The sequence below is a fragment of the Amphiprion ocellaris genome, chromosome 8, assembly GCF_022539595.1.
Source record: "Amphiprion ocellaris isolate individual 3 ecotype Okinawa chromosome 8, ASM2253959v1, whole genome shotgun sequence".
NCBI classification, from domain to species: Eukaryota; Metazoa; Chordata; class Actinopteri; family Pomacentridae; genus Amphiprion; species Amphiprion ocellaris.
Genome location: NC_072773.1, coordinates 30,962,294 through 30,980,870, shown reverse-complemented (window position 1 = coordinate 30,980,870; position 18,577 = coordinate 30,962,294). Strand labels below are relative to the sequence as shown.

Sequence of the window (18,577 nt, the reverse complement as noted above, 5' to 3'; positions counted from 1 at the left end):
CAAATGCACCTGGTTACAGCCTGACTCACCTCTTCCTGAGCTGTATTGTCAGTCAGAGGTAGATGAAAGTGTATCGACAGGATGCGAGAAAACCCTGGATGAAGCTGGACCAAAACAACATCTGCTATCTTTAGGTCCCTGATTAATTTACACTCATGTTTAAAATGCTGCAAGCAGATTTAACTTTATCAAGAATCCGATATATGATCTGACAAATTGGAAAAAATAGAGAATAGAATACACTTTTTTATGCAGATTCAAACCAAATTGGCCACTCTGATCTTGATCAGGGGAGTGGAGATGAGTATAGACAGCTGCTCTGCCCTGCAGCGACATCAAAGAGGGGCTTGTTTGATAATTGATCAGTCACTGAACATAGATAGACATGTGTGTCTATCATGGGATGACTAACCTAATACTGATGCTACCGGGAAAAATGCAGGGAGTCACATCCGTTCATCGGGCCGATCATTTCAAACTCTTCCCCTGCTGCCTTTAAACCTTCATCTGTAATGAGAACGTTTAGTGTTTCGGGTTTAGTGTTCAGTCACAGTCACTTTAGATTTCTCTTCCATTTATATTAGAGCACCAAGTCACGCCTGACTTCACTATGTCTGCTTTGAACGTAGGCTTTCTAAGACTTTGGCAACAGATTTCAGATGAATAAGTCCTTGTGCACACACTGGCAGAAGATCATGTTGACTGCACAGTTTTATATGTTTAGAACCAGTTTGCTCAGGTAATATATTTTACAGTCTTGAGCAACAAATTCAATCAGAAGTACATAAATTCAACAAGACTGCATTAACTCTGGCAGCTGAAGTTGATGCAACAAACAGCTTTACATTGCAGATGTTTGTTTCATGCACTGACATCAATAAACTGGTTAAAATATTTAGTCTGACATAAAATTTTGCACATTAAAAAAAAATCATTGTGTAGTCACAGAAACCGAGAAGAATTCACAATTTACCGACTTCCAACAACAAAGATGTTATCAGATTATTTTCAATATTTTTACTTTTTCGGTATTATCTTTATCTCTTTCTTTTCTGATACAAGGAGAGCCGTGATTTTTCATTTTCAATAATAATAAAAATGCAAGATATTCAATTAGATGCAGCTTGTTCTTGCTTTTTGTTTGCTTGTCTGGTTTTAAACACACTTTTCACAAAATGCACAATGTTAGATAACAACCTCAATCAAAATACTAAAACTTAACAAAACTGAATTCGACCTAGTATGGGACAGAAACAGTATGTAAAGGACATAAAGTACAAACAGGACATAAAGTTAGAATGCAGTCTGAAAAAAGGAAATTGAATATAAAGGAGGAATTTTCAAATGTTTTTCAAAGAACAACAACATGATTAAAAAAATATACAGTTTTATCTTTTCAATATCACTGTTAAAGGTAAATATTCTTTTATGTCATTGGGAGAAATATGATTTTCCATTTTCAGTTAAAAAAACAAAGCAAGATATTCAGTTAGACATAGCTTGTTCCCACAATTTTTTGTTTGTTTATTCATTTTTGGGTTGTTTTTCTATTGTTCTTCAACACATTTTTCATAAACTCCACAGAGCTGGTTAACAGCCTATAGCAAAACTGAATTTACCCAAGAGTTTTGCAGTCACCGAAAGCAAACTGATTGGAAAGAAAGAATTTTATAACATGTTTGAGACATGATTTTTCATTTTAAATTCTAATAACAATGCAAAATGTTCAGTTGGAAAGTGCTTGTTCCTGCATTTTGTGTCAATTTTAATAATTTTTTTTCATACATTTTGTGCAGATGCACGGTGTCAGATAACAACCTCAGTCAGGACACTAAAACTTAGCAAAAACCCAAGAGTTTCAGTAGAGGGAATAAAACAGTACTGCAGTCACAGAAAGTAAACTGAATGTAAAGAAATAACTTTAGAAAGTTTTTTACCATTATATCCTGCATTCGCACTTTGAAGGAACAACAAAGATGTCAAACAAATATACTTCCAACATTTATTGCTCTTTTTTCTATCGTCACAGTGTTGAATGAAACTCAAGGTTTATACGTTTTTGATGACAGCAACAGTGAAACATGGCAATTTAAAAGAAAATACAACCAAATACACAAATATTAGCCCATATAATGACTTAAATTAAGGTTCTATAGAATTGTGGAAAATAGATCAATCAGTGAGGTTTATTGTAGATGAAAATGCAAAGAAAATCAGGAATACATTTGGTAAAGACCACATATAAACATGTTTTAATCAGACAACAATCGTTTCAGCACAAGAGTAATTATGCAAACATGTAAGATAAACACAAAATTTAAAGATGCCGTCCTAACTTGTGATGTTTACCTTAAAATATAGTCGGTTGCTTCACTGTGTTTTGATAGTGTGCTGACTGAAAGGTTGTATTTGAGCCAACATTTTATTATTTACATGTAATGACCTCGATTAAAGTTCGATTTATGCATAGAATTGTGGAAAATGCAGCAATCTACGGGGATTATTGAAGATGAAAATGCTAGTAAAACCAGGAATACATTGGGTAGAGACTTTAATCTGACAATAAACATTTTATTTCTATTATTATTTTTTTCATCATGTAAGAACTTTTTTACATGACAAATAAAGAAAATAATTATGTAGGCATATAAGGTCAACCCATAATTTAAAGATGCAGTCTTAATTTGTGATGTTTACCATAAATATAGTGGTTTTTCTCACTGTTTTGATAGTGTGAGACTGAAAGCTTGCATTTGAACAACAAAATAAAAGGATTATTTACATATAATGACATCAATCAAGGTTCAGTTCATCTATAGAATCATGGAAAATAGATGCAGACATATAAGGTCAACCCTAATTTAAAGATGTAGTCCTAATTTGTCATATTTACCATAAAATATATTTGAAAGCGTTTGCATTTGAACCAAAAAAAGTATTATTTACATATAATGACATCAATCAAGGTTCAGTTAGTGTACAGAATCATGGAAAAGAGATGCAGGCATATGAGGTCAACCTATAATTTAAGGACGCGGTCTTAATTTGTCATGTTTATCATAAATTACAGTGGGTTTTCTCAGTGCGTTTTGATAGCGTGAGGCTGGAAGGTTGCATTAGAGCTAACATTTTCTTATTTACCTCCCTGAGCAGTGACCTCGGCGGCAGGAGGAGACGTGCAGCAGGCAACCCTCCCCTTTAAACATGCACACACACCCCTTTAAACACGTCACCGTGCTGGCTGGCTGGCTGGCTGGCAGGCTGGCTAGTATCTGGCGGTGTGGTGTGTGCGGTTGGACTGTGGTTGTGTTTCAGGTTTGGTCGTGTTGATAACGACACATTTCAGACGCAATTTCACCGCGGAGAGATGGGAATTCAGAAGAAATGGCTCTAAAACAAATTGCCCCAACGCTGCTGGCCCTGCTCGGCTTGGCGGCAGTCGGTAATGGTAAGTTTCATCCGAGCACCTTCTCCGGCTTTTGTCTCGATGTGTTTTCCTGGACTGGGCATCGCCTGTTGTCGCTAATCGTCATGGCGCTCTGTATCGGGGATTTAGCTAGCCGCGTCTAGCTAGCGTCGACCTCAAAAACCGCGGCTTGCTGTTCGACCACACACAAAAAAGAGGAGCTGTTTGTTAGTTTTGTTGTTGATAATGGTTTTCATCAACAGACGGAAACGCGTTGAGTCGCTACCGAAACACGAAGCAAGTAGCTAAACCACAACAACAACATGGTGGGGCTGTCTGATCCGAGGCGCCAGCTAACGTTTGCTAGCAAACTGTGTAAAGTTAAATAATGTCGATAATAATTCTTTGTTTGGCGGCTGTGGGGCTAACATAAAATGATTTATTACGTCGCATGGAAACACCAAACGACGAATAGTGACCTCCAGTGTGGTGTTGATGCTGAAGTTAATCTCTCGGTGGCTGTTATGCTAACATATTTACAAAACAATCTCTCTCTGGCTTGTGACTGTTATCAGTGTTGTGCTCGGGGGGCGACACAGTGTGATGATAGCTGGCTGCTTAAATGTGCGCAATGTGGTCAATTACAGTTCCCACATGTTGTGACCGCTGCTTTCCACTCTGAAAAAGAGGCTGTGAATGAAGGCCCTAACCTACTTTGTGCATGAAATGTGTTTTTGAGGGTAAACACTGGCAGCTCTGCCATTGGTGTCGATTTGTAAGGAGTGAAAAGGCTTCTTAGTGGCCTCCAGCAGAAAGTGAATGCTGGCATAGGGTAACAACAGCCGTACATTCAGCCAACCCAGACAGAAGTCAGAGTTGAAGTCTGGGTTCATTGTGATGGAAATGTGGCAAGTGGGGTCTTTTGAGGCACCAGTTATGGGACTGCTTCAGCCCTGATTCTTCCCCATCTGCCGGAGCAGCTGATGCCACAGCCTCAACTCGGCATATGTAGCATTAAACCTGAGTGTTTGCCTCTGCAGCATGTCTACTCATCTTCCACTTTGTTCTAAGCGCCTCTCTTTTTACATGAGGATTTAATAGATTAAACCCATGCATGTCTTGGGTTTTGCAAAGCTCAATTTTTGCTCTTCCTCTGATCTCTGCATTTGCGGACTCTTGCCTTGTTTTAACTTGCCACTCACCAGATAAACTTGGTAATAAACAAAATACCTCTTGTGTGCCAGAAGAAATATTTTCACTCTGTTGTCATTTATTAAAGCGTATGTTGTGTTTTAAACAGTTGAGTCATCTAACCAAGAATCATAAAAATATTCCTCCCCCGCTTAGTTTAGATAAGGGTGCAGTACATCCAGGTTGATCAGCTCGTATGAGGCATGCTGGGAAAGTTATCACACCTGGGTGACTGGTTTGTTTGACTGGGTTACTCCAACATTAACAGTAATGTGTGAGGGAGTGGGGGTGGGCTTGTAGCCAGAACAGACGCAGGGTGGTGATGGGTTTGTCCAGCTGGCGGGGGTCTACCGTGCAAATGTGACCCATAATTTCACACCATATAATGCATTACGCCATGCAAGATCTGAAACCAGACAAACCTGAAAGTTGCTACGCTAGAGCAGATTCCAGGCGTGTGTTTTTGTGAGAATGCTTTTTGCTCACAGGTTTAATGAGTCTGTCACGTGGTGTTGACTTCATATGGATAAGGATTCGCTGGTGTTTCGGGGCGCTGCATGCCTGCATGACGCAGTCGGCCTGGGTGAATTGAACACATTAGCAATGTGATATGGGGCACTGTCAACTACACTGCCTTGAGGCAGGGCGCGTCCCTCCCTTTCTCTCTCCATTCTCTGACTCCCTCATATAAAAGGCCTTGTGCTTTGTCAGAATTTAATCTGTACTTTGTTATCTGTGGTCCCACTTCTGCTTTCATTTACTCACCGCCACCAGGGTGCCAAAGAAAGCTTTAGGTTGGGTTGTTTTTCATCCCTAGGTTAAAGGAAGGCCTTCGGTTAGATGAGCTCCTGCTATCTCTTGAACTCTGCACTCACTTTTACTAGCCTGTCATACTATCAGCAGCCCTGCCAGTCTTGACATTCCCCGATGTGCCCTGGTGTAAATCAAAGACGGGGCGATCGGAAAATGAGAAAAATCTTGTCTTTTCAGTTTGTGCTCTGAACTGACTGTGCAGAGCTAAACTTTTATACAGGTGCTGTTTAATGACATATTTGAAGTGGAAGAGTTCAGGTGGTGAAAGCATGAGCTAGTCAGATTGGAACATGTGTACACCTGCCCATTAGATCAGAGCCAAGGGAATGTACAAGGAAAGGCTGCAAGTTATTGGGTTCAAAGGTGCATGTCTGTAAATAGAAGAGATGTTGGACAGGTGAAGGGAGAGTGACGTTTGTATTTCCATCTGGCTTAAGCTTGAAAAGGAGAAAGTTGGTTTTCCCTCCTAGATGTGCAGCAGCTGTCGAGACCTGTTCTAGATAGGTAGAAGCTTTAGTTGTCAGATCTGCGCAGCTAACTTATCAAATGAAGTTGAAGCACGTCCTCTGTTTAAAATTTCACTTGCTTCCTGGCCCAGAGACCTCCTCTGTGTTTACCAACAGATTCTATATCATGGCACCGAGCCAGCCGGGGTCGGGTCAGGTCTGGGGTGGTCTAGTTTTCCCTCGATAATGACCAGTGTTGTTAATGACCTCCGTTGGCCCGGAGGCACAGAGCCCTAATTGCTACAGCAGACAGCATAGCCTCTGACTGACCCAGCTCCGCCATTACTGATGTTAGACCACAAGGGATTACTTCCACCGCAGAGCCTGCCCACTTCTTAGCTGCCCACTTCTCTGTGCCTTTAATTTACTATGAACACTTTGTCTTTGTCTACAGGGTGTTTTGTGTTACATGCAGTAATCTTAAAATGCCATTCGTTACTGGGCCATTTCTTGAATGTAAAGGGGAGATAAAGAGTTGACATTGTCACAGTACTCTGAGACAAACATGGTAGCTGTCTGAGTGCATGTCTATAGGGCTGAACCTGACACCTGCCCTCCATTACCTGTCTCTTTGTAGAGGTGTTTGATTTATTTTTTGGCTCCTGTTGGAATTTAGATTAGACCGGCTCTACCTCGTAATTTTCTGTTGGAAAGTGTTCAGTCTACTTGACAAGTTTTCTACAATACTTCCTTGACAATGATCTGCTTTGATTGGTGTGATCCAAGGGAAGGGCTGTTGTTAAGAAGGCTTTTGCTCGGGGAATACAATGTGACTTCATGTTATCTAACTAGTTCTGGAAATACAATTTAAACCTGTACCGCTAGCCTTTCTTGGGCAATCATCAGGAGAATATGCAAAAATGTAGTGTAGTGAAGACAGCTTTATTTGGAGCATATCATTTTGGTATTATGTGACTAAACCTTGTGGCAAATCCCTGTGTTTCCGACATCAACATGGCATTATGGCTGGACTGTTTGTTTTTGTGTTTCTTATCAGCTTATGCATTGTGTGCAAAATAACAGTAGATAATTTTCCATACTGAACACTTTGGCACAATCTAAAATGATTGGTTGAAAATAGGTTTCTTGCCAGATGTCTTTTGTGAAGTATATTTTCATTCTGTAGGGGATCTATTGGTAATTTAGCCTATAAAAACCGTGGATCACCCAAAACAGAAATTAGTAAAATGCAGTTAGAGCTGTGTACTTTGTGACATTTTTGATGAATAAGATATCAGCATCAGTGCTTATTCTGAATATATTTGTAATATATATTACAGGTTTTGATGCTATATTTTATGTTTTTACTATAAAATCCTTTATATTTAACAATGAAATATTAATATTGTCTAAACACATGCAAACATAGAAGAACCTACCTAAACAATAAATTCAGAATTTAAATTATCATCACAAATCTGTAGATATCCTTTAATGGAAGCTTTTAGTACTTCAGCATTTTTTTGTCTTTAACAAAAACAGTGTGGAGGTTTTTATAGCGAACTAACTGTAGACAGAGTGGAAATTTGTCTACAGTTCTTGCCGCTAGCCAGTTGGGTTTAAAGCTCTGTTCAAATAGCAGTACACTGATTTGTAGTATTGCAGCATAATTAAATATTATCCAGGCAGCTTTGATCAGTTTGAGAATTTGAGCACCAGCATCAGCAGCCAAAGTGAGTCTGTGCTCAAACTAGTGTGTCTTTGAACCCATCCAGGACAGCAGACAGACAGACAGACAGGATGGGATGTAGCCTAGAGGGTGGTGGTTGGTAGAGATAGTAGAAGCAGCCTGGGCCCCAGAGACCTCACTTTAGAATCAGATCAGTAATCTGACCCTGAGATGCAGACAAAGGTAATGACTTTCCTCCTTCCCCTAGCATTGATTAGGACACAGTCGTGGTGTGTGTGTGTGTGTGCGTGGTTGCCTGTGTGTGTTGCACTCACACTGTCTGGTGGCGTCTGCTTGTCTTGATCAGCTCTCAGTCTGGTATCTGTATGGATCTAATTTCAGCCAGTGCATTTTGGTAATGGTGCTCTCCTCTCCACACACACACACACATACACACACACACACACACACCGACTGTCTCCGTCTGCGTTGCTCGGCCCCCAGAAACCCGCCGTGTTTGTGTAACCCGCCGCCCCACGCCAAACACGTTTAGACTGTTTTCCGCAGACTCCACGATATTACCGTACTCAGGAGTTCACCTCTGTTTTGACAGGGGTTGTTTCGCATGAGTAGCTCTGAACAACAAGTGTATACACAGAATGCTGTCATCAAGGTTAATGGGTAATGCTGTTTGGAATGGGACTATGCTGTGGTTTTAGCTGGGTCCAAGTTAAGGCGACACTGTTTGTGGCAACAATGTTTTATTAATCCCTTCCTCACTATGTCTGTCATTTCCTGTCTCAACATGAACGGAATGATAGGAACTCCACATACTAGCAGCTCAAAGGAATTGCTTTTTTGCACTCTGTTCTCTCTGTTTTCCTCTGCTGTTCCCTTTTCCTGCTCCCTCCTGTAAGTCAAAGTCTAGACTAGGTTTTAATGACAGTCGCAGCTGGTCACTTGGGCGGACCTCAGTCGCAGCTGGGGGGCCCTATGAGTGCTGTTTGTTACCCCCGTTGCCCCCTTCCCCCTTCTGTATTGTGCTGTCCAAATGGGGACCAGCCCCCATCCTGTCTGGCCCCGAGCAGCCCCCAAACATTGGGGTTGTTACTGGTAACCCCAGTCTGTCCCCTGCACTCCACCCATCCCCCCACACAGCTCCATGCCGAAGTGCTCTCCCCCACTCTGCTCTTTGTTCGCGTAGGGCCAGTCCAATCCCTCCTCATGTCGCCTTAATCTCCACACAAAGGACCAGTGTAAAGACCACCAATTATGTGGATACAAGAGCAGAGTTCACTCAAAAACCACGCACACCCTCCACTCAGGTTCATGTGTATTTCAGCTTGATATTATTCCTTCAAGTCCAGCTTTGTAACACTTTTGCTCTGAATCCAGTGAGATATGCAGTGCACTTTGTAAACAATGTGGCATTTGGGTAAGGGGTACTGGCCCGTGGGTTCTTGTTTGATTTAATTATGTGCCAGGGCCCCGTCTTGCATGGCATTCATTTTAAATTTCCATTTTAGTTTTGAGGTATTAGTTTCTCATTGTGCCATTTTTTGTGTTGGGGCTGGGTTAAATGCTGTAGTGGGAAAGTAGACTTTTTACAGAGGGATCCCGTAATAATGGTGATTGCATCGAACTGTTAGAAGCAATGTTGCAAATCAGTGACCTGTTTTTTTTTTTTTTTTGCCAACAGTCATTTTAAGGGATTTTTGCATGAGTATGACGAATGACTTTAAGTTGTTAGGCTTTTGGGAAACTAGATTAGTCAGAAACGAAATATCTCCATCTGGTCATTTTATCTGTAAAACGCTGAGATCACTATCAATTTAAAGATATATTGTGTCATAGATTTTCTCTGTATTGGCCACCCATAGTGTTTCTGCTTATTTGTGTGGAAGCAGGCTACATTAAAGTCACAAGGTAGCCCTAAATGAAAGGGACGATTTGCCACAAACCAAACTCTTGGTAGACCACAAACCATCCATGGCAGCCTCAAGAAGTGAATGTGTGTGTTTTCTGCCATGTTTGGTTTCCTTCCTGAGCTTCTGTCTGTATATCTGTGGACCATCTGTCTTACCACACACAGAGTCTTCATGATGGATGAGCATGTTCATTTCAGATCATGGTGTTCCTTTCAGATTGCTCCTGCTAATTCATCACTGTACATTGGAGGAATACATTTTTGAGCGGTAGTCCCTCATAACCTGCAGTTTGACTTTGTGAGAAAAGAAAAAGGATATTAAGTGTAGCTTCAAATAGTTGGCTGTGATATGAGTGTGGTGGGGAGAAACTTAAAAAATGTATTTCTTCTTAAATGTTGCTCGTGCTTTGAGGGTGGATTGATCAAAATGGCTCCTGTCTGGATTCTTTTTCTACAGATTGATCTGTTTCGCTGTAAACAGCAGACCCACAAAAGAGGAGTCTGATGGAAAGCAGGTTTCAGGTTGTCTGAATTTGATAGAAATTGAGTATCATCCAGCTTTTAAACCTGCTTCTTTTACTCCTGTCATCTATTTTATTGAGCTCCATTAATGTTACAGATTAGCAGAATGTGGCACAGGGCTTGTTTTTCTCTATCAGGCGCAGTCTGCTTCACCTCTGTGTAATCTCCTGGAAATTCCATCTGCATGTGAACTTTAGCGAATTTGGACACACTCAGCCTAGAGTTCCTGTCACTTTCCCACTCACATCCTGAAAAACAAGACACGCACACATGTACACACACAAAAACAGATGCGAAATATTACTGAAACCCTACTTCAAGTGTTTCACATTTCCAGTTACCACTCAGCGAACAAGCATGGACACATCTGCATCACGCTACATGCAAAAAATGCTCCCACACAGAAATCAACCTTCAAGTGTTCAGCTGAGTGGAAACCACTCCTATGACAACAGGGTTTGTGGTTTTGTCCGCTCGGATGTTACAAGCTGATTGTGCAATTAGTGTATCAGTCATTTTAATTTTTTTTTTCTTTTATCTAAACTGTTCTGAATAATCGCTCAGTTGGTTAAAGAATGTGTTAAAATCTGCTGACATCGTTTGACAGACACCCGAGTTGGTTCAAATAGGGAAGATCAGTGAGCTCATCTGGTCAAAGAGGTACTCGGTTTAAGACACAGAGGATTAGTGGAATCTTGCCACTCTTAAAATCTTTTCTTTCCTCTGTGCCAGACATTGTCAGCGGTCCAACCGATGCTGAGCTTCTCTTTTGTAGGAGAATAAGGATTGGAATTCCTCTGCTCTTTGTGTCACCTCCTGTGTTGTTTTTGGTACAGTGGTCCTGTCTTTGTTAATTCTACAGCGTTTAATCTTAAGTGGTCCAGCCATTGTTTCATTCAAGGATCACCTCTTAGCTCGTCAGGCCTTACTCACAGCCCTGTTGTCAGTCAGACAGCTTATCATTTGTGTCTTTTTCCCATGTAAAAAAAAAAAACATGCCCCACAGTGCGTCCACCATCTAACCATGCCTACTCCTGCTGTGCATTGTGGTAGTATAAAACCTTAGAAGACGCTTTTGTGCTGACCTTACTCTAAATGAGAAGCATGTGTGCTATGACTCAAAATCACATTTCGCTCTAAATCTAATCAATTTGCAGTTTCTTGCTCTCTGAGTTGGCCAACCAGCTCTGGTTCTGTTTTAGATGTAGCAGATTTGTGTGGACTTTCTGGCACTGACCTCATTTGAGTATGTAGATGGACCACCGGAGTTTTATTACGGCAGCGGCAGGAGTTCCATTGTGTCACCTTTAATAGGTCCCTGCGCAGGAGTGTGCTGTGTTTAATAAAACTCCTGTCTCATTAGCTTAAACAGTGGCAGCTCTCTGAGTCTGTGTGAGACAGACAGAGTAGAGGAATGGAGCAGAATGCTGCATAGGGGATTTGGCAGGAGCTCTCTCCCCTTGTTGGGTTTCACTTTGTCTGTCCCACTGGGCAGGTCTGTCTCCACCCTGCGTGTTTGGGTTCATCTGCAGTGAAGGATCTGATTTCAGGGCCGCCAGGGCCGTCTGGCTGCTTCTGCTGAACTCTAAGGTCTATGTCTGCATGTCATAAAATGCCCACAATTGAATGGGACAGTCTTTACATTTTGTGTTGAAACGGTGGAGTGAGTTTGCCCCCTACTGGACAAAAAGGTGAAATGACATAGATGACTTTTTTTTTTTTTTTAACCTCATGACACTATCTAATAAATTGCTATTTACTGTCTTACAGCATTACGTTGTAACTGCACAAACTGTGAGAAGACCGGCTATGAATGCGAGACAGATGGCGCCTGCATGGCCTCAACTTACTACATCCAGGGGAAAGAGCAACATGTACGCATCTGTATCAACCAGGACAACCTGGTGCCCCCTGGTCAGCCCTTTTACTGTCTGAGTGCTGAAGGCCTCCTCAACACTCATTGCTGCTATGTAGATTACTGCAACAGTATTGACCTGAAAGTCCCAGGTGAGGAACCATCACTACACTTCAGTATTTTTCAGTACAGTAGTGACAATGTTCATTCAGCTGAATTTAAAAAAAGCTCACCTGTGCTTTTCCATTTTTTCTCTCCTAGTCCCTACAAAGGGAGGGGAATGGTCAGGCCCAGGAAGCACCTGGGGGCCAGTGGAGCTGGTGGCGGTTATTGCAGGACCCGTGTTCCTGCTCTGTGTGTTGCTGATGGTTGGCGTGTTCCTGTTCCAATATCACCAGAGGGCCTACAGCCATAGACAAAGGCTGGAAGTAGAGGATCCATCATGTGACCATCTGTACTTGGCCAAGGACAAGACCCTGCAGGACCTCATCTATGATATGTCCACCTCAGGATCAGGCTCTGGTCAGTACACACTGCATACCTGATATGATATGCCAATTGAATTGTCCCTCTTGTCAGTAGTAGCCTCCCATAAATAGCCAAATGAGCCATAACAGTCAAATGATTTGGACTTTGAATCTGCTGAGAGGACTTCCAGCGCTTTACATCTACAAAACAAGTCTTCTGAGAACACTATCTAATTAGTTTTATCTGTCTGCTCCCCCTTGCAGGTTTACCTCTGTTTGTGCAGCGGACAGTGGCCAGGACCATCGTGCTGCAGGAGATAATAGGAAAGGGTCGTTTTGGAGAGGTGTGGCGAGGGAAGTGGAGAGGAGGAGACGTGGCAGTAAAGATCTTCTCATCCAGGGAGGAGCGTTCGTGGTTCCGAGAGGCTGAAATCTACCAGACAATCATGCTACGTCATGAAAACATCTTAGGGTTCATTGCAGCAGACAATAAAGGTGAGGACGACTGTAGGCTGTGTGAACACCATGCACATTTAGCTTTCGTTTATCCAAAACATAAAATGAAAGCAACATTGTTCAGAAAGTGAGAGTCTAAAATCTACATGAAAGTGAGCTCCAGCTAGGTGGAGGGGATCTGTATCCAGCCATGTTTAGAAATTCAGTTTCACATTCCTCAGTATTGGTTTAAGTAAGTGGTTCATTAATTGAGTGAAATTCTCTGTCTGTTCTCCTCAGACAATGGCACATGGACTCAGCTCTGGCTGGTGTCAGACTATCATGAACACGGGTCTCTCTTTGACTACCTGAACCGCCACTCTGTCACCATCGAGGGCATGATCAAACTGGCACTGTCAGCTGCCAGCGGCCTTGCACACCTACACATGGAGATCCTCGGCACTCAGGGTGAGATTAACTGTCTATTTAAACGGTTACACTAAATACACAAATGAACACAGCAGGGACATGCTCTAAATGCAAAAGTAATGAGGAGTTATCTGTTCTCCTGCAGGTAAGCCTGGCATTGCTCATCGCGACCTCAAGTCTAAAAATATCCTGGTTAAGAAGAATGGCATGTGTGCCATAGCTGACCTCGGCCTGGCAGTCCGCCATGAATCCATCACAGACACAATCGATATAGCACCGAACCAGCGCGTGGGCACTAAGAGGTAAATGTTTCCATACTCATCAGCACACAGATGGATACAGTACATTGGGAATCCTGCAGGTCTTCCCCTGGTCTTAAAAAGCAAAGTCTGGCAACACTCTATATTTTTCTTTCTGTCAAATCAAAGCCCATGAAAAGACCAAAAGCAGCAGTGAATGCTGTCGTCCCATGACAATCACCATGGTCACTGTAGACGTCTCACTTTAACCACAATGTTGGATGCTTAGCTTAAGCTGAAAACTGTCCCCAGTAAATTCACAATTAACTTCTCTGTAACATTTGCTAAGAACTCTTTTTTTTTTTTTTTTTTTTTAAGTTCATAAAGTCCATTTGTAAAATATTTTCCTTGTCTTTGGGTTGTGGAGAGTTTGCATGTGCGTGATAAGGGATGATTCCTTCTCATGAACTATGCTGTTGAGGAACAATCAGTTAATCAGTGTTGAAAGGTAAAACGGGGTTTGTGTCACAAGGAAAGGCTGAAATGTTTGGTCATTATCAAACTAACATTTTCCTCCTCATGTGAAAATTGCTTTACTGTCTCTCCTTAAAGGAGAAGAATTGGGCTTTTGATATGTTGAGGTCTCAGAAGTCCAGTTGCAAGTTTCAGTGTCATGTGAAAAGTCTCCTACTGAGTGACATTACAAGGAGTTATATTTTGAAATTACCTCTTGAAGCTGTGACCTTCACCCTGTTTCACTCCTCTCAGTCTTGCAATTTGTGTCCCTCCCCTCCTCAGATATATGGCTCCAGAAGTCCTGGATGAAACCATCAACATGAAACACTTTGATTCTTTTAAGTGTGCTGACATTTATGCGCTGGGCCTGGTGTACTGGGAGATTGCGCGTCGCTGCAATGCAGGAGGTAAGAACACAAACAGCAGCTGATGGTGGAGTAAACAAATGCATTCTTTATGAGACTAATGAACAGAAACATGAAATGAGAGATTGAGAAGTCTTCTCCGTTACATCCTGCAGGTATCCATGAAGAGTACCAGCTGCCCTACTACGACCTCGTACCCTCTGACCCCTCCATAGAGGAGATGAGGAAGGTGGTGTGTGACCAGAAACTGAGGCCCAATGTGCCCAACTGGTGGCAGAGCTACGAGGTATTTCACACTATGTATACCAACAGCTGCACCAACGGTTTTCCAAAAATATGCTGAGAGGCTGTATAGGGAGGCAGTTGGGCTTCATTTGTTTGGCAGTACAAGATGTTCTGACTTGGCTACTAATTTGGACCGCTAAAATGTAAATAAGTGTTGGAGTGTATTTTCAGAGTTTTGTGTAATTCGTGTTCCATTATTCTCATTATATCAGTCAACAATAGATCCAATAGCCTGTAAAAAGGCCAACAGATTTCCTTCTACTTCCCTTCATAAAAATGTAGGGCTTAGCAGTAGGTATTTATTGATGCAGGTTGAGTTTTCCTGATGGAGTTACAAAAGTTTCTCTTAGAGCTTTATCTTGAAATCACATTTTTCATGGACACTGGTTTAAAATATTAGTGCAGATCAGAAACACAGACTACATTTAATAGAAAATCCAGATACCTTTTTAAACCTCAGGCTCAAAAGGCATGATATTTTTAAGAAGTACACCATTTATCACAGGAACAGTCATTGTACTTTCAACTTTCCAACTGTCTTCCAACGAATCATGTGTGACTTTCGTAACTAAAATGAAGCCTATAATCGGTGCACTTCATCAAATTCACTTCACTGTATTTTAAAATTACCAAAATAAACAGTTTGCAATAACTAAATTCTGTAAAATAGAAAATAAAGTCTGACATTAAAAATCCATTCTCCTTAACACTACTGAGAAGTCATCATTTGACAGCTTTGACCGACAGTAACATGACAAAACTTTCAGTTGAATTTAGCTGAACTGCAGGCTGTGTACACAAAGCACATAGGAGACAAGAACGCAAACGAACTATAAATATAAGTAATGAAATATCTTGAGAATGTAGTCACCACTTTTTGACAGTACAGGGGGTCCTCGACTTGCGTCAGACTTCCGTTCCTACGGATCAACCTAAGTCGATTTTCACTGTAAGTCGGAACTCTAGTGAAAATGTAAACAAAGCCGATACGTGCATCAAGATATTGATCAGTTCTTCAGAAAATTCATGTTCCAAGCATTCTATCATATCTAATTTTACTTCCATGGCTTTCCTTTTCTTCGAAGAACTGCCATCAGAAGAGTCTGACTTAGTCGTGGGAGCCATAATGAAAGGCAAAAAGTTAGTGAATGTGGCACAATCCAAGGTGGCGTACAACCGGCAAATGTAAACAAAGCCGTCTTATAGCGCCGCATGACGATGTATTCGTCTGCTCCGCTCGCCAACTAGTTCCATGTAACCAGTTCCTACAAAACTCAGTAGGTCGAGGACGTTGTAAACCGAGCACCCCCTGTATTGGTAGCACCTACAGGTGCTTGGGAAAATGTTGTATGTGTTGATGCCTTTTTCTTTTTTCAATTTTTGTAAAGTAAATAATCAGAGAAGTGAACTTGCTTTTCTTTTTTCTCCTGATTCATGGCATTATTCTGTTGTTATCCTGCACAGAAAAAGTTCTCCCTGCTCCTAGTCATAGTTCTGCTGTTTCCATCCACTTTATATTGCAATGAAAGTTCAGCCCACAAAAGAAAAGTGAGAGGGTTGGGAGTAAAACTTGTGTTTTGAAAACGTTTCCTTTTTTGCTGCACAGTCGCTGCGTGTGATGGGGAAGATCATGAGGGAGTGCTGGTACGCCAACGGAGCGGCCAGACTGACGGCTCTGCGCATCAAGAAAACTCTGTCTCAGCTCAGTGTGGAGGAGGACGTGAAGATGTGAGCGGCCAGGCGGCGGAAAGACGCGCTGGAGACGCACAACCAGACCACACTCCCATAGGAAACAAACACTAAAGACAGACTGCAAATGAAAAACCCTGCCAGTTTTAAAGCCACACTCCAAGTTGTGACAAGGCCTACCTCACCTTTTTAGCCAAAACTACTGAGAATCACCCCCCCGCCGACTCTCCTCTCCCCCGCCTCCCTTTGTTCCTCACGTGTGTCCCACCCTGTTCCCCTTCGACCCCCTTCTCCACAGGCCACTACACTACAGCACTACCACTGTTAATATCATCGCACTCAGTCCTTTTTCATTCTCATTTCTCATGGCAGGAATTATTGCTATTGTACAGTGACAGGATTTCTTTTTTGTTTGATCTTTTTACCTCTCAGAAATTGTCCAGCGATGGACTAATCGCGTCCAGAAGGGTCGAGCATGTTGTGGGTTTTCCGTTTTAAGAACGACAAACATCACATTCTGTCGCTGTAAGTGTGTGAGTCGGGGAGGGGGAAGAGGCTGAAGCACTGTTTCTAGTCGTGTGTGTAAAAGTTGTCTGGACTACTAGCATGTTTCTAAGACACTACGATGTCTTCTGGTATCGGCTGTAGTTCGTTAGGCATAATCAGTTATTGGACATTTGGTTAATCAAGCATGAACAGCCAGATTGTGCTTTTTAATCCCTCACTTGAATTTCCTCCAAACAGAAATTAGTTGCACTCAACTGTAGCTTCCTCATCGCGCGTGAGACCCGCAGGTATCACACAGCAGATGCGGTCCAGTCCTGGTGTTAGTCTGAAACATGGCAGGGATAATGTTTGGGATGGTTTTATTTTTTTGTTTTTATTTATTTGTTCATAGTTTTTATTTCATGTTGATGAACACTGTGAGATGAGATGTGACAAACCAGTCGTGATATGAACATTAATGTCATAGTTCAGTCAGAGTCTTCACTATCAGATGTTAGATTAAAGGGTTATTGCATTCATTTAGTGAGATGAGATTTGAATGTAGCCGTAACCCTGTTGGTGACAGGCGATGACATCGTGCACACTGAGCTAATAAGAGGAGTATGAAATGGCAATGAAAATTACCATTTTTGTTATTTTTGAATATATTTTTTGTGTTTTGTGTAAAGACATCATGATGGGTGTTTTCTTCTGACGTTGACATTAGACACTACTGATGATGGGTACATATGATTTGTAAATAAAACATGCATTTTTTTTCCTTTTATGCCACAAGCACCAGTGTGACATTTGAACAGCGATTTTAATTGGATGGTACTTTCAGAAGTCTGTCGTTTGATCCGTCTGCATGGTTTCTAACTGTGCCAGGAAATAGACTGTGTTATCTGCTGGAATTTGTTTTTCAGTTGCTCCTCGCTCTTGGCAATTTGGTGGTACTACTGATCCCTGATCATTTTTGCTGCAACTTCTGTTTTTTTTTTTTTTTTTAAATATGAATATATGTATGTAATTGTTGGAATTGCTTGTTGAGCTCTTTTGGAGCTCAGTAACGCAGATCTGTTTCTACATATGTCCTCTGGGGGTGACGTCTCTTTTTCTCACCGACACTGGAATCCTGAGGAGCATCATGGAAACTTTAAATCCTGATACTGCCACTGGCTATTTATTCAGAAATACAGACGACTGCTGACAGTTCACATACAGGGAACATACGGTTAGATGTAAAATGTAGTCGAGAAGTTTTACCCTCAAGTGAAACTGCATGTTTTCATTTTACATCTGCAGCTTTGAGACTATGAAAGTGTTACACTGACATTTGTCACCATCAGGCTCTGCACTGTTATGTCCACAAGGGCGTTAGTTAACGTTAGTTAAGCCATCTCTTGATCCAGAATCCATGTGTCATGTTTCGTATCCATTTTGCATGCTGTCAAACACTGGGTCCTCTGCACTGAGGTAGATGAACTTAAGACATGTATTTCCCACCTCCGTGTTGTTTTTTTTTCCCCCTTTTTATTTGCGTCGTTGGCTATGTACCCCAGAAATGTTGCTGCTACTGTTAACATGGGTAGTAGTTCAGCAGGCAGAGCGTAGCGGACAAGAGAGCCGGGAGGGGAAATGGGAGAATGCTGTCAGTTGAACCAAAATTGTCAAAACACTCCTGTCCATGTTTGGTTTGTTGCCATGGGTATATGACCATCAGACATCCTGTTCATAGGTAATACTTCAAGATTTCAAAATAATATTGTGCAAATCTTTTCAGAATTAGTTCAAAAGTGTACATAGATGATATACAATAAATTCCTCTTTTTCTTAT

General features: G+C 41.6%; 1 protein-coding gene across 1 annotated transcript; it reads left to right on the top strand.

The window, feature by feature from the left end:
* The first annotated feature begins 3,239 nt into the window (after nt 1-3,239).
* acvr1ba (activin A receptor type 1Ba) lies at nt 3,240-18,576 on the top strand. Its single transcript, XM_023283475.3, has 9 exons — nt 3,240-3,448; nt 11,745-11,981; nt 12,091-12,351; nt 12,561-12,791; nt 13,032-13,199; nt 13,306-13,462; nt 14,198-14,322; nt 14,436-14,566; nt 16,172-18,576. Exons 1-9 carry the CDS (start codon nt 3,385-3,387, stop codon nt 16,295-16,297), a joined length of 1,500 nt encoding a protein of 499 aa, XP_023139243.1. The 5' UTR covers nt 3,240-3,384; the 3' UTR covers nt 16,298-18,576.
* The last annotated feature ends 1 nt before the right edge of the window (nt 18,577 follows it).